The sequence below is a fragment of the Pipra filicauda genome, unplaced genomic scaffold (assembly GCF_003945595.2).
Source record: "Pipra filicauda isolate LSUMZ 115617 unplaced genomic scaffold, ASM394559v2 scaffold193_size2426894_pilon, whole genome shotgun sequence".
NCBI lineage: Eukaryota > Metazoa > Chordata > Aves > Passeriformes > Pipridae > Pipra > Pipra filicauda.
This window is the reverse complement of record NW_024104302.1, coordinates 572,320-595,317: the sequence shown is the minus strand read 5'-3', so window position 1 is coordinate 595,317 and position 22,998 is coordinate 572,320. Positions and strand designations below refer to the sequence as shown.

Below are 22,998 nucleotides of genomic sequence, written 5' to 3'. Positions count from 1 at the left end.
CAGGGAATTCAGAGCAGCCTCAAATCACGGGCGGCCTTGGAAGGGGCAGCGGGGAAAGGGGGGGCAGAGGTTGATCTGTCTCTGGTGGCAGCAGGGTCATAAAAGCAAACTGGGACAAGGCCTGAGGAGCAGGAGGTGTTCCAGGGTGCTGGGTCACTGTCTCTGCTGGGTAACCTCTTGTCTAGAACTTCCTTAACACCAGGTGGTTGTTGTGGCATCAGGTGCTCCAGAGGAGCTTTGGGAAACTCCAGACCTGTGTGTGTGTGGAACATGGTAACAGAAAGGGATCTGAAGGGCATTGAGTCATAGAATGGCTTGGGTTGGAAGGGACCTTAGAGACCATTCAGTGCCACCCCCTGCCATGGGCAGGGACACCTTCCACCAGCCCAGGTGGCTCCAAGCCCCGTCCAACCTGGCCTTGGACACTTCCAGGGATCCAGGGGCAGCCACAGCTTCTCTGGGCAACCTGTGCCAGGGCCTGCCCACCCTCTCAAGGAAGAATTCCTTCCCAATATCCCATCTATCCCTGCCCTCTGGCAGTTTGAAGCCATTCCCCCTTGTCCTGTCCCTCCATCCCTTGTCCCCAGTCCCTCTCCAGCTCTCCTGGAGCCCCTTTAGGCCCTGGAAGAGGCTCTCAGGTCTCCCTGGAGCCTTTTCTTCTCCAGGTGAACACTCCCAGCTCTCCCAGCCTGGCTCCAGAGCAGAGGTGCTCCAGCCCTTGCAGCATCTTCACGGCCCCTCTGGACGTGTTTCCCCTCTGGATTGTTTCCCCTCTGGACTTGTTTCCCCTCTGGATTGTTTCCCTATGCTCTGTCCCAGGGGTCTGGTTCTCACTGCTAGACACAGATTGCTGAGCTCCATGAGCCTGACTCTCATTCTTACAGGAAGGAGAGCAGATCCTAAAGGCACACCCAGTGTCCTGAGCTCACCTGGAGCGTCTCAAGCACTAGAAAAAATGTTGTAGTGGGGCAGGAGAGCAGAGACTCCAAACACCTTCGTGTTTAAGGTGCCTTCACAGCTGCACATTGGGATTCAAATCCTGCTGTAGTCAAATCTCTGTGTAAATTAGAATGGAGAGAGTCAGAGCTACAGAATGGTTTGGGTGGAAGTGACCTTAAAGCTCATCTAGAAGAGTGAAAATTATTCAGTACTGGGGAGATCAGCTGCGTTTTGGGAGCAGTTGTATTGCACTTGTGCTTTTCCTCTCTGGGAATAATCATAAGTTAAATGTATTTTTCTCTTTTTCTTGTGCCTTGAGCTCAGTTAAGCTTTGTCAGTGTTCAGTCAGGTTTCTTCAGCCTGCCATGCTCAGCACAGACTGTTTTAAGAAGCCCCACAACACACAAGTCCCGTGCTGGGGACACTGTGACACCGGGCACTTTTCTCTGAGCTCCATCTTCCCATCAGCTTCAGTGAGGAGAGGAAAATGCCTTGGCTTCAGTAGATATTTAATTAGGTTCTGATTTCTGTCATTAAAGTTTAGCTTGAAATCTGAGTGCTGTGTTTGGATGAGTTGGGCTTTATGTTTAGAAATTGGTGAAACCAATTTCTTTCCAACCCTGAATTACCAGGTTACCTGGAATTTGATTGAAGTGACCGAGCTCTTTGCTGTTCTCCTTAGACTAAATGTCCTTTATGGTATATCCAGGTCCTTTTGAACAGTTTTCCTCATTTTTTGTGCGATATTTGAGTCACTGAATTACTGAAAGAACTTCGGGATAGTTGGAGACTGAATGGGAATAACGCAATTCAGTGTTCGTGTTTTGTGGCACTCTCCTCTCATCTGTTTTGAATTTAACATTTAATGAAATAAAACTGTTGGGAAAAGGGATGTGAGGGGTTGAGGAACGTTTTCCCCTCCAGCTCTACCCTGTTTCTGCCATGTGGGAGCATTTTGGGGGTATTTGAGCAGATCTTACGTAGGCTTAAAATTTTCATGACGTGGTTTCGTCCTGTAGTCCCAAGTCTGCAGTCACTGTTTTGTTTTTTTTTTAGTACAAAGTCTGAAACTTGAAAAGGAAAACTGACTGCAACAGAAATTTATGGAAAGTATCGGGGGGGGGAGATTGCTTGTTTTCATAACAAGATGACTTAGAGAACTGGAGCAAGTGGTGCTGCCTCCCTTTCTCCTCTTTCATCCTCCTCCTCTCATGCACAAGTTTTCACCTTGAGTCACAGATGAGGAATTTCTACTAAAAAAGGCAATTTGAAAAGGCTTCAGAAGATGCTGAAAAGAGGAATTTTGGATGGGAAGTGACATGGGGAGGTGTACACTGTGCCTCAGCTCCGAGGAGTCAAAAAGCCACTTGACAGGTTTGGATGGGAAGATGAAAGTCCCATCTCCTCCTCCTGCCATGGTTGGATGTTAATTAAACAACTTCCTGCTCCTCAAAGCTCTCCCCTGCAGGGATAAAGACTTCTTGGCAGCCCACATTTGGGAAAAAACCTTATCTAGAGGGAAAGGGAGGGTGGGTTTGTCTTTCTGGGAGCATTAACAGGAGCAGCTTCCTTCCCAGAGGTTTGCCAGAATATTCCAGGGAGCAGCTGCTCAGCAGGTTCACTGGGATGCTCCCACTGGTCCAACCTAAACCAAACCACTCTGGCTGACTGGGAGAGGGCACTTTGCTGTCTGGTGTCTCCAGCAGTGAGAAGTTGGATTAAAAAAATTGCCATTTGCTCCAAATGGCAGAAAATTGTTGCACAGTCATAAGCAAAATGGGAATTGAGCTGAATTCGTTCTGGAAGCACAGACTGCAGACTGCAGGTTGTGTTTTAGGCAGAATTATTTTCTCTCTGAATACAGAAATTTATTTGGAACATCATTGTACTGGCCATTATTGAACACTCCAGGCAGAAATCTGTATTATTTTATTCTACATGTATTTAAAAAACATATAAGCCTTTCAAAACCAGGGGATTTTCTCCCTTGAGCATTGATTAGAAATGTCTGTTCATACAGATGTCAGTTTTGATCAGTTATTTGTTTTTATTTGGGAGGGTTTATAATAATTTCAGGAAGAGGAGTTATAATTTGATTTATTTAAGACACTATTTCAGAAGAGTTGCTCCTTTCTGAGGTCACTGAACACCTTTTTGTGACATCACTGCTGTGACTTGCTGATATTTTCTGTGCATTGTTCACCTGGGGAGAGCCAGAGAGGGGGAAAGAATGTTCCAGGAGGTTTCTGTGGTCCCACAGGATTGCAGAATCCACTCCTCTGGAGAAGGATATTCCTCATATTTTTCAAAGAAAAGATAAATTTCAGGAGCAGTAACAGGCAAAACCTTCATGTCTACATTTTAAAGAAGAACTTTTACATTAAGATAGTTGCTTTTCTGAGCAGTCCTTTCCCATTGCTGCTCTCATCCATCACCAGCTCGCTGGATTCTCTTCCTGCTTTTTTTTTTTTATTCTCTTCCTCTTTCCACCTTCATTTCCTGCAATTTTCTTTTTTTTTTTTTTTTTTTTTTCCAGGGGCCTTATCTCCCAAACTAAACGTGTTTTTCTGCAAGTTTTGGAACCAGTGTGATGTTTGCAGACAACACATTGTTCTCCCCACTTGTCTGTGCTGCCCCTGCGATAACGTGGGATGAGAGGAGAGAGGCTGGCAAAGGGAATTCAAAAAGCTTTTATGGGCTCAAAGAATAGAAGAGGGAAAAAAAAAAACCAGTTCCACAATGGATCCTGTAAAATAATGCTGGGTTATGTAAAGAGGATGTTAACCTTTACTGGAGGTGTTGTCACTGTTTGAATTTTAATTATTCTTTTTGATTTATCCTTAAAAACCAGAAGTACACACAGCTGGGATATTATTTCTTCAGGTTGTCCCGAGAAGCTGTGGCTGCCCCTGGATCCCTGGAAGTGTCCAAGGCCAGGTTGGATAAATTTGGAGCCACCTGGGCTGGTGGAAGGTGTCCCTGCCCATGGCAGGGGGTGGCACTGGATGGGCTTTGAGGTCTTTCCAACCCAAGCCATTCTGAGATTCTGTGATTAATGGCTGGTTTAAGTTTATTTGGAGTTCTATCAAAGATGCCTTTGGCCCAGAACATCCCAGCTGTGTTGGGATATACCTGTGTGCCACGTGTTGCCAGAAACCTTCACCAGCAGCTCTTGGCACCTCAAAACATGCAGTAGTATAATCCATCCCTCCCCATGCAGTTCATTAAGAAATAACTTATTTTCTGTTACCAAAATATGACTCTTGGTTCGTTTCCAAGTACATATTGTGCACATGCATTTCTGAACGAGCTGCTTTCTTATTCCAGCATCAGGTTGGACGGGGTTTGGAGCAACCTGGGCTCGTGGAAGGTTTCCCTGCCCGTGGCAGGGGGTGGCACTGGATGGGTTTTAAGGTCCCTTCCAACCCAAAGCACTCTGGGGTTGGTGCCACAGCAGGAATGATCCCGTGGTCTGGAATTCCCCCTTTTTGGCTCTTAGCTCAGCAAAACAACGAGTCCTTTGGGCCCAGGGGCAGGACAGAGCTCCATCCCTCCATCCCTGGTGTGCTGGGTGCAGTCCAGCCGTGCTGGATGTGACAGTTCTCTGTTCCAGGAGCTCTGGGGATCAATAGCTCTGCAGCACTTCAGCAGTTTGGGTTGAGGGAGCTGGACCAGCTCCAGCACGTGAGTCAGGCTCTGGCACAGCCTCAGGATGAGCTAAAGGGGGGAGGGAAGGATGTGCTGAGCACCCACTTTTCCTCTCTTGAAATCCAAGTTTTCAAAGTTCGCTCCTCAAACCATCTCAAACCATGGCTCTGTCACAGCACAGCTCGGGGAGGGTTTTGTAAAACTTGGGGCATTCTAAGGATTTCATTCAAATGCTGAATTTATGTTACAAAGAGGGTCGTGGAGGTTGTGGCTGCCCCACCCCTGGGATTGTTCAGAGGCAGGTTGGATAAGGCCTTGAGCAAACTGCTCTAGTGGGAGATGTCCCTGCCCATGGCAGGGGGTGGGACTGGGTGGCCTTTAAGGTCCATTCCAACCCCTCAACATCCTCTGATAATATTGTGCTTACCACAATTAAAAATACAGTATCCAGGTGCAGATTTCAGAGAGGTTCACTCGTGTCCCTCACGTTTTCGCCTCTTTAATGGTGATAAAACCAGTATTTTTACACAAATTTCTTTAGTTCTTCCTCTTGTGACAGAGGGAGGTTCAAAGTACAGGTGAAACTCAGCTGTGTGAGGTGCAGAGAGGACAGAGCTGGGCAGAAAAGCTGATTTTGAGCCGAGCTCCTTGGCTGGACTCTCTCAGGAGCTGGAGAATCCAGGCACGTGGCCACACTTTGGTTGTATTTTGTAGGGATAAAGTGTGTGAGTCTGTGAGTAAAAAGCTCCAGTGCTTTGTGTTAATGCAGTTTGGGCAGTAATGGACGTTTTCCTGATGCATGGAAGGAGCTGGTGCACGGAGAGGCTCCCAGGAACCCTGGGATGGATCAATCCATCATCCATGTGATGGGAAAAGAGCTGCTTGCTCCAGCATCTTCCTTGGCCATAGATAAATTCATGTGTATCTTTATGGGTGTAAGCATAGAAAAAAGGTGTAGGTGTGTGTATATATTGTAGTCAAAGCACGGTATGAATTCAGATCTGCCAAAATAAAGCCTTGTTCAATCAATTCATTAGGTGTTAATAACCCCTTGTTAGTGAAACATTGCTGCCAGAGCTCAAACTGAATTTCAGAGCTGAAGCCTTTTGCTAATCCATGATAATTTCCTTTTATCAGCGCCTTTTAATCTAAAGAAAAGCCTTTTTCTAATTAAAATACTAACTCATCTATAAATTATGTGACAATGAAATGGTGTCAGAGAAAATGCAATAGAATTAGGGAGCTCAATGGGCTGAAGGAGAACTCGGTGCTACTAGAAATAAAATGATTATTCAGAGAGAATAAGCACATCCTGATTTTATTTAGGGTTGGTTTGATGTGGCAGTGGATGCTTGGCATTGATCACAAACAGCACTGAATTGATCCCAGCGCTCCAAGCAGATGTTCAAAAGGATAAACCATCAGCAGATCCCTGGATTTGAAGTGTTTTCCATGTTGGAGGGGCCACAGAGCTCTCCAAACTGCTCATCCAGCCTTGGAAAAGGAGCCTCAGCAGCCACTGGTGTGGGGTGTGAAGGTTTGAGGGATGGGGCTGATGGTTTGTGTTTGCCAGGTGGAAACAGAACTTTCCAAATAATCTCTGGTTTTAAGGAGACTCTTCAAAAGCCAGGCTGCTGCCATTGCAGCTGGTATGGAAACACTTTCCCCAGTGTTAGTTTAGTACAGAATCCCAGGATGGTTTGGGTTGGAAGGAATATTAAGGATCATCCATTCCCACCCCCTGCCATGGGCAGGGACACCTTCCACCAGCCCAGGTTGCTCCAAGCCCCGTCCAACCTGGCCTTGGACACTTGCAGGGATCCAGGGGCAGCCACAGCTTCTCTGGGCAACCTGGGCCAGGGCCTCCCCACCTCCCAGGGAGAAATCCTTGTCCCCTCTGGAAGACACAAGACCTGCTGCAGAAAGTGCCATAAACGAGCAGCTGATTAAACTTTCTGACTTCCAGCCCCGCTAATTGTGTTGCATTATGTGCTTAATTCCTGCCCTGGAATTAGCATCGCTTTCCTTGCTCGGGAAGAGTCGCTGGCAGAGTGAAATGAGAATTTTATTTGCACTGGCAGAAGGATTTTTTCAGTTCTGCTCCGCTGGCTCCGCCACTGATGGGGATTAATCTCGCTAAGAACCGCGGAACTCGCCCCGAAAATGGGCAGTAATGGTTTGAAATAACTTCTCAGGCACTGAAATCCGAGTTCCTGCACTGGTACCACGAGTCAGTTCCTATCTGATGCCAGCCTGGTGTTTGTCACCGAGCTCCTGGGCACAGGAGGGGTCCCTGGGTGGACACAGAGCCCGGGCTGTGCCCATCAGCTCCTGGGCTGTCGTTGGTGACGGGTGGTGGCACCCCAGGGACGAGGTTGGGACTTCAGGCTCCGTGGAATCCATACGTTTTTCTGAGTTAAAGGCTCATTTTGCAGTTCTGGAAAGGCAGCGACTGCCACCTTCCCTTAATCCCTGACATTTTTATAACTGGCTGTTGCACAGACCCTTTTTTCCCCATTATGTTTTTGGAAGACATAATGTTCTCTGCTCAAAAACCTGCAGTTGTGTAACAGGAAAGGGCTATTTTGATGCTGTTTAAGGCCTGGAGTTGGTTTGTTCCATACAGGAAAATCCTGCAGGAATAAGAGGCCGAAGGGACTGAGCAGGTACAGAGCACTTCAAATGATTGTTTCATGCTCTTGTTGGTTTTTCTAGTTTGTGCCAAATGCTCGTCCCATGACTTTGATGGTGAGACTGGCCTGTGCTCACAGGAGGGTGTTCAGGACCAAGGCAAACAGTTGGGCCTAAAAAGTCACTTTTTTATAAAGAGATCAATTAACATTTGGCTGAAGAGTGTCAAAGCAGATTTCTGAGTTCGTGGCGTTTCCATTTGTTGTTTATTCCAGGAGAAGACTAAATTCCCCAAATCTGAATCTGTCAGGATAATCTTCACTTGGACATGAGTCAGGGGGGCTTAATTCTTGCATGTGAAAATCCTCCTTTCCTGTAATCAGGTTACATATGACTTAGGAGGAGTTTTTGTCTTTTACAGGTTCAGGATATTTGAAGTAACAGAGACTTTTTGCTCTGTGGCTTTTCCCAACCTGCAGCTGCACAGAGAGGATTGAATTGACTTTTAAAGCAAACTGTTGTGTGTGAGTCATATTTACAAGGTGTGTCTTGGCTGGTGGAAACATGTTTTTAAGGCTCAACTCATGCTTTTTAGGGAATAAAACCATAAAATAGGTGCAAGGCCAGGTTGGACAGGGCTTGGAGCACCCTGGTCTAGTGGAAGGTGTGGGGGGTGGAACTGGGTGGTCTTTAAGGTCCTCCCAACCCAACCCATTCTCTGAAACCCAGTAAAATGATGTGTGTGCCTGAACTTGCAGTGCAGTGAGGATCCACCTCGTGGGTGATACGAAGTTCTTTGTTGCCCTCAAAGCTCCATCAGCTTGTTGAATCCACGAGCTGCTCACTTGTGCTGTCATCAGCCAGTGCTCTGGGGAAGGCAGGAATTGATGGGGTGAGGGGCTCCTCAGGGAGGAGGAAAGGAGATCCAGAGGAGATGCAGAAATAAAACCCACACTGAGATGGGACACTGACTGATCCCTTCAGGGGGGAGCCAACCTGTTCAGTGCTGGATCTGTCAAAGGGTGCAGGTCCTGCACTTTCTGGACTTGTGTGTAGTGGTACCATCCCCCTCTCTTTGTTTATTAAAATTCTTCTTCCTCTGTTTTTGCAGTAAACTGTAGTGCAGAGCCTTCTGGTGACAATCCCATCACAGTCATTGGCATCTGTAGAACTGTGAGAACTCTGTTAGTTCTGTGTTTCAGAGCACAGCCACGTGGGCATGGGATGATGTGTGGTCCTGGGGTCAGCCAGGAATGATAAAGAAAGGAAAGATGGGCTATTTCTAATATATGTTATAAAAATGACTGTTACTGGGGGGGGGGGGGGGGGGTGGTAAAACATTTGAAACAACCATATTTATTAAAATTGCAATTACAAATGAAATATTACAGGATTGGCCACTGCAGGGTTATTATTCTAAACAATTTTCAGGCTGTGGGAACGATCTTGATATTTAAGTGTTTTCATTGCATCAGGATCTGGCACAAGTCCTTACTGGGAATGATTTTTCACTGATCCAGGCCGGTTTGCAGCTGGTGGGGTGTTGTGTGTGCACAGGTGGGATTTTTGGGGGGAGGTTTGTACAGAAGTTGGCATCGGGTTGTTTGTGTGAAGGGGCTGCACATCCAGTGGGATGGGGGCAGGAGGGGGCTCCAGGCTGCCCTTATCTCCCTGGGTCTCCCCCATTCCTCCTGCCTGGCACAGCTCCTGTTCCACCAGCCCTGAGGGGCTCCCAGGGAACGTGCTGGAAATCCCTCACCCTCATCCAGGGTTTCCTTGTGCACAGTGGCACCTGTTTGCCCTCTCCAGGTCTCCTGGGATGGATCAGGAGGGGGAAGGAAGAGAGTCAGAGGGGTTTTTAGCACCTCTTTCAGTGCAGAGATGGGAGGGTTGGTTCCTTGCCTTCATTCTGCTCCACAGGGACTCTGCTGGAAAACCACACCCCGACCTTTACCTCTGTTTTCCACACCCCTTGTTTAAAGATTCCTGGGATGGTGGATGTACAGCTCAGTTAGAGGCTGGTTGTGTGTTGTCTGTCTGGTTCCCCACCCTGGACCTGCTCAGCCTTTCCCTAAAAAACCCAGATTTATCGCTGCCTCTGAGGTCATTCCCTGCCCCGTTGAGCTTTTATTGCAGGAGATGCACAAGAACAACCCCCCATCTTTAGTTTCAGAGCCCAAATTTAATTTGTGGGACAGGGAACTATAAATATAATTTATGTAAATGGAGGGGCAGGAGGTGCTGACCCCCGGAACTGCTGCTGAGTGGTTTTTCAAATCAGCCTTTCACTGTAATGGGCACGAGAGTTTAACTTGGAAATGCAATACAATAATCTCTGCATAGAACTTATTCTCTGGTTCTCTTTCTCTGATCTGGCAGGAGCGTGTTTAAAGACTTTTACTAAACCACTTCTATTTTAGTTAATTTTATTCCAAACAAATGTTGTGCAGAACTTCATGTCTTTTAGAGTTCAGGCTGTTAAAACATGTGGAAAATCCCATTTTTCTAGTACTAGTGGTCAGCACTGCTTTGTGACAGACCCTCTTTACCTTTTCCCTGTTCTTTATTAAGTCTCTTGATCTCCTCTAGATTTGCAAGCATAAAAGTGGACTGCTTGTTTTTGGCTTGGGCACCATTAGCTTTGCTCTGCTCTTTTGTGTTGAACACCGAACCTGTTTGCTCCAACACTGAGAATCTTTTGAAATTGAAATTTTACGTCAGAGGAAACAATTACTGAACACAGCATTTGTGTGTCCAGTTCAGATATTTAGAGTTAAGTATCTTAAACCCTGATGGGCTCTGTGTACCTCTCTGTGATCTTTGCTTTTCCACAGCTGCTCGTTTGCTTCCTATAAAAAAACAAATTAATAAAGTAGGAGAAAAGGAAGTGTTTTAGAGTATCAGGAATGTGCCTCGGTGCTCACACACTTTCAAGTCAGCCTGTGCAGATTGAAAGTTTAACCAAGAGCCATCTCCTTTGTAAAGAATGCAGATAATTTTTTTTTTTTCCTGGCAAAAAAAAAGAAAAAAAAAAGAGTAACCTGATATGAGTCTGACAGTGTCGTTTAGTTAAGTGCTTCCATCTGTTGCTTGCTATTTCCCTTACTCATGACCTCTCTTTCTCTCTCCCCCTCCTTCTCCTTCAGCCCCTTTGAGGAAAGCAAAGTTTGTGGAGAGCCCTCGAATCCCAGAGTCTGAGCTTGGCTCCCCAACCCTCTCTGCAGCCCAGAAGCTGGACGTTGATGCTTTCTGCCCTGGTAAGCCCCTTGCGAAGGCTCTGCGGGAGCAGGGAGAACAGGCAATTCCAGCCACAAGGATTTTTAAAATATCACTTTGCCCAGGTGGTTGGTTGGACCTCCCCCAGCCCCAGTTTCACTGGCTCGGAAACTTGACTAAGGAATAATTTGGAATTGTTGCCCATTTTACGTTTGTTTCCCTCAGTCCTGCGTGTGGCCGCTCTACACCCCTGGAATAATTTAGAGAGGATAAAAACGAGCCAGTGAATGCACTGCTTTAAATTTAATTTTTAATGCTGCTCTGCAGAGAGGCTGCAATAAAACCACATTTCAGAAATATCATTAAATCAGCTAAAAAGCCAAAACCGTGGGACCTTGTAACCTGCAGCCAGGAATATCGAGGGGGGGTGAGGGTGGTTGTTTTTTTTTTTTTTTTTTTTACTATTATTTTATTTTTAAAGAAACACTGTTTGATTTATGCATCCTGTAGTAGTTGCTCGGAAAAGTATTCATCTTGCTCGAGGCCTCTGGTTGAAACATAAATAGAAGTGGGTCATGTCCCTTCCTGGCTTGACCCCGTTCTCAGCCGTGGGCTCCGAAATCCCCCCTGAGCCCAGGCAGAGCCAGCAGATGTGTGAGTGAGTGCCTGGAATCCCGGCCTCATTTCCCAGATTTCTTCCTAACTTGGAAGTTGGGCAACCTGGGGAGGGCTGGAAAGCAGCAGCAGCAGCAAGTGTTTGGGTGGGTTTTGTGGTGAATCCTGCACTTCCCTGCCCTGGCTTCCCCTCCTTGTGAGCCGAGGGGATCCGTGCTCGCTGCAGGCTTTGGATGTGTTGAAATGGTGTGTAAATGTGGGACGTGTGCCTCTGGAATCTGCAGCTACAGTAGCCAAGGTCATGCTAATGAATGGCTCTGTGGAATCAGGGGGTTTGCTTCCGTGGCTGGTGAACTCGTGGAAGAGCTTCTGGAGCACCCAAAATTGGAGGGATTAATTGAATGGTGTCCAAATTTTGAATGTGGGCTTGCTTTAATGTATTGTGTCTGAAAGAGGAGTTGTCTTAGGAAATAAAAAGATAGTCTCTGTGCTTGGCAGTGCCTCCTTTGAGGCCACAGTTGCCTTGAAAAGTGCTGCTCCTTTTTCAATCACCGTGAATTACAATTAAAATTGTGCTGTTGCAGCCCTTTTTTTCCTGACTGAATGGCTTCCTCTCTCATGTTTATAATTGTTAATAATTATAAACTTATTATGATTGCATCCACAGAGAATTAGAATGGAATTGTAAGTTTGGCTTGAAAAGCATCAGTTCCACATTCCCGTGCCTGCACGTGTGTCTGTCTCCCTCTGCCCCAGCTTTGAAGGGCAGGACTCCTGCCAAGCCCAGGGCTGGGCTCTGGCAGTGGGATCTGCAATTCCTTTAATGTCTTTTTTTTGCTGTTTGATTTCCTCTTGCTGATAGTGGAGTGATCTGAAAGGAAAAGTGGAGTCTTGTACTGCCTGGAAGTGTCTTTAAAGGAACATGAAGGAAGGGGGAAAAGTGACAGCAGGGGGGTTGTCACAGCGGAGTCAGGGAACCATTTATCTTGGAAAAGACCTTTAAAATCATCAAGTCCCACCATAAACCCAACTGTGCCAAGGGCACCACTAAACCACGTCCCCAAGTGCCTTGTTGGTGTACTTGGAATAGGGAGGAGTCTGTTGGGGAAGGATTTCTGAAGCTGTTCATGGAAGGAAGGTGCCTGGGTCTATGGAAGGTGCGTGGGTCTGTGGAAGGTGCCTGGATCTATGGAAGGTGCCTGGGTCTGTGGAAGGTGCCTGGATTGATGGATCCTGCTGGGAAGGTGACAGTAATGTGAGAGCTGGAGGTTTTGCTGGGCTGGAAGGCTGGATTGAAGGAGCTCAGGAGATGAGCCCTTGGAAGGAAGCAGGTGGCTGGAGGGGGATCCTTGTGTAAAGAAGAAAAGAAAGAACAGAGATATGGACAACTTGTAGGGACCAAAGGACTTTGAGTCTGGGTGTAGGGTCCAGCTCCTGATGGGAAGGTGGAGGAAGAGGGGCTGAGTCCTACCCTGGACCATGGCAAAGCTTCAGGCACTGCCTGCAGTCAGTTTTCCAGGGAAATACAGCTCCTTTCTTCAGTGTTAGGCTTAGTCTAACCCTCTTCTAAAACGTGTGTGTCCTGTGAAGGATTAATTAGCACACAGGGCTAAATCCTGAGCATCTCCAGGAATGATGGTGTGAGCTGAAAGAAGGAAGAAAATCAGGCTGAAGGTCTGCCTGGCAATGGAGTGGAGGTGGAGTGGTTTGTAACGTGATCCCTGACAAGAAATGTAATTAATTATATGCTTAAAGGCAGTTTAAAACCCTAACTAGCAAAGAAAAGAGAACATTATCTGCTCTGCACCCAGGAATGACGGTTTCAATTGGAGATGCCGAGAGGTGAAGTTTTTGCTCAGTCCCAAAATGTTTATTTTAAGGCTTCAGGCAAATTTCAGCACATTCCAGGGAGGTGGTTTCCTGAGCAACCACGGTGCCACCAGTGGCCTCTCGTGCTCCTGGGGGGAGGATTGGTTGTGACATCTCCAGGGTGAGTCAGTGTGTGTGGGGTGACGCGCTCCCGACGTTCCAACTTCGAGGAAAAAGAAAGAACATCAAGGTGCTGAGTGTCTTTTGAGGGAAGTTTTAATAGCGAGGATGTGGTTAAAGTTTTAAGCTTGGTATAATCTTTTTTTTTTTTTTTAAATTACATTTGTTGTTTAGGGGAAGGAGTGTAGGTGGCTAAAAATTAATTAAATCTTTTCAGGTGAAAGCAGAAATTGGCCCACATTTTATAGTTGTTGCATGTCACATGATGGCAAAAAAGCCGTTTCACGGCTTTGAGAAACCCATTTGTACCAGAATTATATTTCTGTGACTGTTCTTGTGATTGCAGTGCTTGTTCAGAGTTCAATCCAGCACTTTCTGCCTTGGAGTGTCAGCGGAGGAGAAGGAATTGGTTCCTTGTTTCTACCCTGGGAGGGTGGGGAGGCCCTGGCCCAGGTTGCCCAGAGAAGCTGTGGCTGCCCCTGGATCCCTGGAAGTGTCCAAGGCCAGGTTGGACGGGGCTTGGAGCAACCTGGGCTGGTGGAAGGTGTCCCTGCCCATGGCAGGGGGTGGCACTGGATGTTCTTTAAGGTCCCTTCCAACCCAAACCCCTCTTGACTCAGTGACTTAACAGAGACTTTATTGAGAGGATCTGGAAGGTTTCTGATCCTCCCTCCTTGTCTCTCCTGATCCTGCAGACACTGCTCAGCAGAGGTCTTTGTGTTTTCCTTCCTGTCAGCCTTCCAAAGGCAGTGGGACCCTTGGGATGACACCCCCACAGCCATCACTGCTCTTCAAGGGGGGAGAAGGTGGAAGAGTAGCAGTTGTAGACCTTCAGCCCTCCATTGTTCAACTTTTAAACCTCCTCTGCAGTGGTTCTGGTGACTCAGTGTAGTGTGTAGGTTTTTCCCCCACTTCACCACCCCCACTCCCTTAGTTGTGGTCACGAGGGCATCTTCCTTTGAGCTGCTTTTTGTTACTCATGGTGGCTAAAACATGTTTTGACTTCTAAGTGCTCAGGAAACCTCTTGGCAGTGGTCAGAGATGGATGGTGCTTTCAGGTAACGGCCCTTTGCCTCGGATTAATGTTTGCAGTTGCATTTTGTGTGATTTATTACCTTGGCGCCGTGTTCCAAAGGCTAAGTGTGTTATGACATTATCTTTTAATTTCATTAACTCCTCCTTCAGAAATTTTGGGACACAAATGTTGAGTGTCTGGTCAGGGGCTGTTTGCTTGTTCCACGTTAGGTTGGCAGGCATCTGTTTCCAGCCCTGATTGAGTTAGGAACCACGGACAGGGAGGGGTGATTTACCATCTCAGCAGCACTTGTGTTCATCTCATCACTCCTTTTTTCTCTTCCTTTGGTTGAAGGATCGTTGAGGTTGCTGTCTGCTTGCTGCTACTGCTTTCTTATCACCATGTAAAATGTGTATTTCTCGTTTTACACGATCCACACACTCCCCCTGAATGCAATAAAACATCTCTCAGGTGTTGCAAAAAGCTCTTTCAGAGGGAATGCAGGAACCAGCATTGTACTCTGATGTTTCCTGGTGAAAGTACAGGCAGTGAGGCAAAAATAGCCACAGAATTTCAGCCAGCAGGATCCTGCTCCAGCCTCTGTGCTACTGCACAGCGATGGGCTGGGGGAAGGAAGAGGGAACAGTCAAACCAGCCGTGGTCTGATAAAGGGTTTTACTGTTGAATCTTGTGGTTGTCCCAGCATTACCAAGCCCACTGACCTGAAGGGAATGGGAAATCGTTGTGATCAGCCCTCGTTGCAGGAGAGCAGTAATTTGGCACATCGGTTGCCATGGCAGCGATTGACTTCTCTCCAGCCGCTCTTGGGACGTTGCTGGTTCCTTCTGCCATATCAAGGGATGGAAACAGCTTCAGAATGAACTCCTGGATTGACAAAACAAGCCCCACCCTGGTCTGAAATTCTGGTTCTGAAAGAGGAATGCTGAAGGCATTGGTAGAATTCCAGGTGTGAATCCATTTGGGATTGGCCACAGACCACCTACTGTCAGGTATCATCGAGTCTGGAGAATAGTGACTGGGTTCAGAGTTTAGGGTTTATTGAATCTTCTTGTCAAAGGGGAGATGCTCAAGAGAAGAAGTGAAAATAATATGAATCCCACAGATTATTGCCATGTGTTCTAACTGTTAAATATTTGGAGATGTCATGGTATTCTTGAAGCTTCCTGATGTGGTCTGTGAACGACCAACTTCCCTTACAACCCAGGGTTTGGGTTCATCTCCCTGGGAGAAAAATAAAAAAGGGAAAAGGCTCTTAAATGATCCAAATTCCATTAATGTGAAGAACTTCAAAGTGTCGTGACTGCTGCCAAAGGTGTCACCTGGATGGTGTGTTGCACATCAGGTACTTCAGCGACAGAAGTTCCTGCAGCCTCCACCTCTGGCTGCCCATCCCGATGGATCCCAGGGAATCTTAACGAATTGTTTTGCCTTATCAAGCAGGGGTGCTTGCTTTGAGCTGCCTGTTGGGGAACAGTAACTTTTTTGTGCTGATACTTGAGCTTATTGAATGTTTAGAGCTTTCTGTCTTATACCAGCAAAGCAACCCTGTTCACTTTGCAGCTGCCACTGCTGGGCCTGGGAGGATCAGTGTGAAACCTCCTCTCCTTCCACATCTGAGCAGGTGACAGATTTCCTGTTGATTGAGTGGCTGCTGCCTCAGGAGTTTCCTTTTCTAGTGGATTATGTTTTGAAGACGAGGGCAGCCTGCACTGGTGTTTCCAATTCATAGAATCCCAGACTGGTTTGGGTTGGAAAAGACCTTAAAGCCCATCCAGTGCCACCCCCTGCCATGGGCAGGGACACCTTCCACCAGCCCAGGTTGCTCCAAGCCCCATCCAACCTGGCCTTGGACACTTCCAGGGATCCAGGGGCAGCCACAGCTTCTCTGGGCAACCTGTGCCAGGGCCTCCCCACCCTCCCAGGGAAGGAATTTTTCCCACTGTCTCATCTAACCCTGCCCTCTGGCAGTTTGAAGTCATTACTGTTGAAGGTGAGGGCAGGTTTTGCAGGAATGCATATAAATTCTGTCTTTTTGAGAACATCTCCATCCCTGGAGGTGTCCAAGGCCGGGTTGGATGGGGCCTGGAGCGTTTGTTTTGCTCCAGGGTTGTGTTCCAGTGCTGACTCCCTGTGCCACTTTGGGTGTAGAACATTGTGCTGCAGGCAAAGGGGAGGATTTAGGTAAGGTCAGGGACTGTTCCAGTGGATGGGGTACATGGGATGATGGCAGGTCCTGGACTCTCAGCCCAAATCTCCAGCACTATCCCAGTAGTCTCTGCTTGCTCAAGTGCCTCAAATCACCTCTTCTACAAAGGGCTCCATCTTCAGCTCCTTTGTTGGCCAAATACATCCACCTGTAAAGCAAAGTTATCTATCATGGATGGGACAAAGACATGGCTAATAATGGGACATCACTGTGTCTTCCACTGGAGTCACTGGACCTTCTAATGATGGATAACATACCTGGAATTTCACTCTGCAGCAGTTTTAGCTCTGGCTTAGATCACAGGACATGGATTTATCTCAAACCTGACAGATTCTGCACAGGTCCAAAGTCTCCTGTCTCAGACTCAGAAATCATATTGAAAAGTTGCAATGGATTTTTTTTTCCCCCTGTAGGTCTCAGGTAACAAATCTCTCTCCTGTTTGCCTTCTGCCTAATTTCTTTTGGACAATCTATTACAATTTGTAATCAAAGGCATCTGCTACCAGTATCATTCCAAGTGAAATTTTCAGCTGGTTTTCCAGCTTCAGGATCTCAGTTTGTTGCTGGCAGAATGGTAAAATGTGCCCTTTGAACTCCCAGCAGCGCTGCCCACTCAGTGCTGAAGGCTCTGGTGTTTCTCACTGTCTTCCTGAAGTGTCACAGGAGCTCTGGTCTGCACTTGCATTTTATAAGTATCAGTTCTGGCCAAAACTAAATCATTGCCTCTGGACTTTCCCTTCTTTTGGAGAGAAGACCCATCAGTACCTCCAGTTTGGGGAGGATACTGCCTGTCAAACTAGATTTGGGGATTCACTTCAGCCTTGTGCATCCTGTGGGGATGCTGTTCCTGCTCAGCCCCCGCCAGGCTGGATTAGCCGTGTGTTGGCACACGATGGGTCCCGGGGCAGTGACAACCTGGCCTGGTGGTGACAGCCCTGTCCCAGTTGCCTTTGGGCTCCTGCTTACAATGCTCTCAATGTCTTTACAAACCTCATCTTCCTCTTCAGCTCCTGCAGCTGTTGAGGTCTTTAGGAGCTCTCCAGGCAAAGTTTAACCAGAAGTCAGACTTCACCTTGTGTTTATGCCTGTCCTAAGTGGAAATACTGGAGTGCTAAGGGAGGCAGAAAGGAAGGAGATGATGGTTGCTGGAGTTCTTGGTCATGGTTGTGCTGATTAGTGACTAATTAATGAGTAACCAGCCTTCCCTTTCTCCTCCTGGCTCAGATATTTATTCCCAAATACTCCGCAGTCCAGAGGAAGCGCTCAGTAACTCCACTTCTTCTTTCCCCACGATGGTTTGGGCTGCTGTCATTTTGTTTCAGCATTTTATGGAGGCAGACCCTTCCATCTTGATTTTACCAGCTCTAACAGCAGAAGGAGGGGTGGTTGCATTCGTAGGGAAGTGCTCCACTCTTTTATAGGCCTGGTTCCCATGTCCCGGTGCCGACACGAGCCGAGCCCATGACAGTCCTTGAGCCTGAGCGACGCTATGGAGAGCTGCTCCCGAGTGAAAATATGCAGCTCTCTGAAAGCCACACCATGACTGGTGCTCTCCTGCCAGTTGCCTTGACTTCCTCACCCTCCCCAGGCCCGCAGAACAAGAACTTCTTTATCCTTCTCCAGCCTGGCTGTCGTTGCCCCTGTGAAATCGGGTCTCCCCCATCTCCGGGGCAGCAAAGCTGCACTCGGGCCCCTGAAGAAAGGAGATCAATTTGCTCGCAACCTCCTGGACCACAGTAGATTTTCTGCTTCATTAAGCAGGATTTTTGATGTTTTATGTCGCTAATTATTTGACTCCAGATCGCTTGGAAACAATTCCTTTGAATGGGAGCACGACTGCTTTGGCCAGCTGCCAGTTTGGAAGCACAGCCTTGCTGGGAAGCACTGGTTGTACCAGCCTGGTGCAATTCCTCCAGTGGTCAGGAACTTACTGCAGGCTCCAAAATTTTCTTTGAGCTGAGACTGTAGCAAATGTTATGGGTGAAATGCAGATCCTACACTGAGTAACTTCACTGTGCTGTGGGGGGATTTGGTTTGAGTGGGGTAAGATTTTCATTAATGTAGTTTATGCTTCAGAGAAACAGTAAATTTTAAATGGATCTCATCCGTATGGACAGTAGTCTTCCCTCTCCAATCATTGAAAGGATGTTAGAACAGCCCTGGACATTGGTTCTGTTTGAAAATAGCACAGAAAAGAATCAGAGAATAATCAGCTCATCCAGTCCCACCTCCTGCCATGGGCAGGGACACTTGGCACTAGCCCAGATTGTTCCAACCTGGCTTGGCATTCTAAAAGCTGGTAACAACAGCAATTATTCCGTCTCTGTAGCAGTTTTTATACCCAGACAGAACTTTGGAAATCTTATTTAGCTCTATGATGGTGTAGTGGGTTTTTGAGATTATTGTCAGTGTTGCAAGTGCAAGGTCACAGTTTAGTCTGATTTGCTTTTAATAAATTTGCTCTGGGGATGTGCTGATAGATCAGATCAGGTGATGACAAGGCCTTTGGGCTGTCATTGTCTCTTGCTCAGCTACAACCCCACGACCTCCCAGTTAACAGTGGTCAAAGGGGGACAGGAAAGTCATAACCAATAAAGATTTGGCTCATGATATACTCGTTGGGTTTTGACCTGGCAAAACCATCTTGGGAGAAGGAAAGTTGCTTGTCAAAATGCCCTTCTGCAGATTTTTCTTCCCAAAGTGCTGAAATTGGGGCTGGTTGCTGCCTTGGGGGGGACAAAAAAAGGGTCTGAGCTGGCTCTGCCCCTCTTGTAGCTGCTGAGGATGGAAAGGAGTGTGTGGGCTTTGCAGATGGAAACCTAAATTGATTTTGCACATTGATGGAAATATCATGTTTTATACATACATAAATAAATGTATGTATTTTTTTGCCCCTGTTAGTTGGGCAGGGTTGGCCTGACCGTGAGGGAGCAGGTTCTACAAAATTCCTGTGAGATTTCTCTCAGTTTTATGGTGTGAGAAATGGGAGGAGGAGGGAATGTGAGAGGTTTTGAAAACCAGTTGCTGAAATTAAAGATATTATTCGGGTGTATATGATGCAACATGCCTAATATAGCAAAATAAAAAGAGGTTTTATCAAACAGTATTTAAGGGAGTATTTGTTCTTTTTTGGTATTAAACCCCCCCACCTGCATCACTAAGAGTGTAAGACACCAGCCTCAAACCTGTCTGGAATAAAAGGTCAGTTGAAAGACCTACAAATAAATACCAAACAGCTTTATTTAGGAGCCAAGGCCTTTAATCAATCAGTGGTGAGTGTTCAGAGCCGGGAGCACAGACCTGTGTTTGTGGTCAGGGGATGTTTTAGAGCTAAAATGCCAAAACTGTAAAGGAAGAACTAATTTCACCTGTGCTTTCCATCAGGGGGGGACTTTGTGCCTCCATCCTCCTGTCCTTGATTTATTAAAGAGCTCAGGAACCTTTGCAGGGATCGAAGTGTAATCCTGCTTTCAGGAGATGTTCCACGTGCCCAAGCTCATATTCATGATAATCATGGCCTTTTTTTTCTCTCTGTCATATTGTTCTGTGATCAGTGCCCTGAATACCCTCTCATTTCTCCCATTCCCTTTTCTTTGGTCCTGAAATCCAGGAAAACTCGTCCCCATGTACATGCAGAGGTGGTTTTATCTCTAGAACATGAAATGCATGGAATTAGACCCTGTGAGAGCAGTGAAGTTCCACTCACTGCCTGCTCTGGCTCAGAAGGGTTTGGGATTAAAAATAACTGTCTTTCTGACAATCCACTTGAAGGAATTATTAAAGGCTTGAAGGAATATTAAGGGACTGAAGGAATATTAAAGGACTGAAGGAATATTAAAGGACTGAAGGAATATTAAAGGACATCATGAGGAAAGGTGATGGGGAGGGAGCAGGATTTACGTGCTGGGCCGAGGAGAATTCCTTTTGTTTGAATTTCTTCTGAGAGGAAGTGTCTGTGGAAGTGGTGCAAGAGGCTGATGGAGTAGGATTAATGGTGGGAATTCTGGCAGTTTTCTTATAGAAATTCTTGGATGGAGCAGGAGGCAGTGGGGCAAGGGGAGCTGCACAGGGGGATGGGTCGAGTTGGAGCTGCAGTTTTACCCACCCAAAGCTCAGTGGCTGTTTTTTGGCAGAGGAGAGGGCTCTGGGCTCAACATCCAGAAGAATAGATTTACTCTGCCACTTGTCAGTGGTGGGATTGAAGTTGGTCAGGCTGTTTTCTGTTGCTCTCACAGAACTATTAATATTTGAATCATAGAATTGTTAAGGTTAAAAAGACCTTTAAGATCACCAAATCCAGCTGTTCCCCGAGCAACACCGTGTTCACCATTAACCACGTCCTCAAGTGCCACATCCACGTGTTTTTGAGCACTTCCAGGGATGGGGACTCCACCTGTTCCAGGGCTGGACAACCCTTCTGGTGAAGAAATTTTCCTGCTGTCCAACCTGACCCTCCCCTGGCACAGCCTGAGGCCGTTCCCTCTCCTCCTATCCCTTGTTCCCTGGGAGCAGAGCCCGACCCCCCCCGGCTCCCCCCTCCTATCAGGGGGTTGCAGAGCCAGAAGGTCCCCCCTGAGCCTCCTTTTCTCCAGGCTGAGCCCCCCCAGCTCCCTCAGCTGCTCCTGCTGCTCCAGCCCCTTCCCCAGCTCCCTTCCCTTCCCTGGACACGCTCCAGCCCCTCCACGTCCTTCTTGTCCTGAGGGGCCCAAACCAACACCAGGGTTGGAGGTGCAGTGGTACAAAAATAGACATTTACAGTGCTGGGGTTGGGCAGCTTCGTCCCTCAGTGGTTAAATTTTTTTTAAAAAAGTCTCTTCTCGATGTAAACAAGACTAATAAAAAAATCTTCCATTAATTCTGAGATTAGGGGGATATGCAGGAATGGTCAAGGACGTTTTCCAAATACAGCTCAAGTGTATCCAGAATAATTTAAAGCAGATGTACATAATAACGGGACAGATTCAGGTCACATGGAGAGAGGGAAGTTGTTAGATAAAACTCTGCAGTTATGTAATTGAAGATCAAAATCCAAAATGGTCTCATTTATTTCTGCCCTTCCATAGGTGCCTGCTCTCTGCACAGAACTATTCTATTTTTTTCTTGGCTAATTTAAGAGTTATTCATTTTTTTAAGATGATTCAGTCTCATATTCAGGCAAATTCAGGGATGGTGCCACTTAGGGAACTCTTACCCATTTCTTCTTGTTAGGCACTCACTGAAATAGATTTCAGATGTTTTGGAAGTCAAAGTACAACCATTAAACCCAAAATATTCTCTGGAGTACAGACTCATTGTTAGTGTCTCCCAGGGGCACTGCCCTCTATCATTTATCTGGAATTAGATGATGGTGCCTATCAAACCAGTCACAGCATTACCAAATAAATCATAAAGAAATTTCATTTGCTTGTAAGCAATTGCAGCTGAAATGTGTGGCAGCTTTCGTGCAGCAATTGAAAGGAGGGAAGAGAAACACTGTTTGAAAATTATCACGTACAAAACCATCGTACCTTTTGAATGGTTTCTTGAAAAGAGCGACCCTAATAACTGTTGTGAAACGTTGTGTCTGATTTTCAAGGAACGCTCTGAACATTTATGAGCACTTATGAACTCCATCCTGCTGCCTCTGACGCTGACAGAGGTGTTAAGAGCTGACCCCTTCCAAAATCCGAAGGGTATTTGTAGGTAAGACGTGTGCAAGAGCTGCCAGGCTCCGTAAAATTGCTCCTAAATGGCCTAAATCAGGTAAATTCCAGGGTGAATTGCAGAGCTCCGCTGACGGGTTTAAAGTGGGTTGAATTTTTTTGAAGGGAGGAAGGATGCAGGGGTAGAAATTGCTTGACAGGCTCAGGTTGTGATGTTTCTAATTTGCATTTTTTTGCGGTTCAGTTTTAAAAAAAAAAAAAAAAAGAAAAAGTCATTAACTTAAAAGGATGGCAGAGGTAGCTGGCAGGTGTGGGGGTGTGCACTGCTGGGATCTGCTGCAGCTGTTTAAAATAAAGGGGAAAAAAAAGGTGGATGTGTGAGCCTTGGGTGTCTTCACTCCTTTTGAAGTGTCTAAATAGTTGAATGTTGGATTTAATTATTAGTAGCAATTAGTTAAGTGTAATATTTGAAAGTGAAATATTTGAGGTGTTTGTTATCCTGCAGTGTCAGGCAGGTGAGGAGCTCTCGGGCAGGTTGGTGGTGGAGATGCTCTGTCTCCTCCCGCATCCCACGTTCTCCTTCACCCCACGGAGCTCCAGTGACCTCATTGCTGATCCAGCCCCGCTCCCAGCCCTCTCCCAGCCGATCCATGGATCAATCAGTCAATCCCCAGCAGCTTTTCTGTCCCCCAGCCTGCCCTGCCTTTGGCTACACGTGCTCTCCTTGGCAAAACAACCTCCCGGCGTCCCCGACCCCCCATCTAATTAACCTTCTGCTGCTCTCCCTGCCCTTCCCACCTCTTGGGGCATCTGTTCCAGTGGAATTCAATCCAGAAGCAAAATAAACAGTTGGGAAAGAATCATGGTGGAGAGGTGGAAAAATCCCATATTCTTGTTTCTTTTAGTTTTGCACGTCATGGAATGGTTTGGGTTGGAAGGGACCTTGAAGCCCATCCAGTCCCACCCCCTGCCATGGGCAGAGACACCTTCCACTAGACCAGGTTGCTCCAATCCCTGTCCAACCTGGCCTTGGACACTTCCAGGGATGGGACAACCCCAACAGAACACGACTCACC

The 22,998-nt window shown here is 46.9% G+C and overlaps 1 protein-coding gene across 5 annotated transcripts in view; it reads left to right on the top strand.

Annotated features, from left to right (window-relative positions):
• TANC2 (tetratricopeptide repeat, ankyrin repeat and coiled-coil containing 2) overlaps positions 1 to 22,998 on the top strand; it is a 235,032-nt gene that overhangs the window by 105,281 nt on the left and 106,753 nt on the right. For all 5 annotated transcript variants that reach the window (XM_027745287.2, XM_039380377.1, XM_039380379.1 and 2 more), the window contains one exon: positions 10,365 to 10,475. In XM_027745287.2, the coding sequence (XP_027601088.1) occupies positions 10,365 to 10,475 (111 nt within the window). The remainder of the gene's footprint in view (positions 1 to 10,364; positions 10,476 to 22,998) is intronic.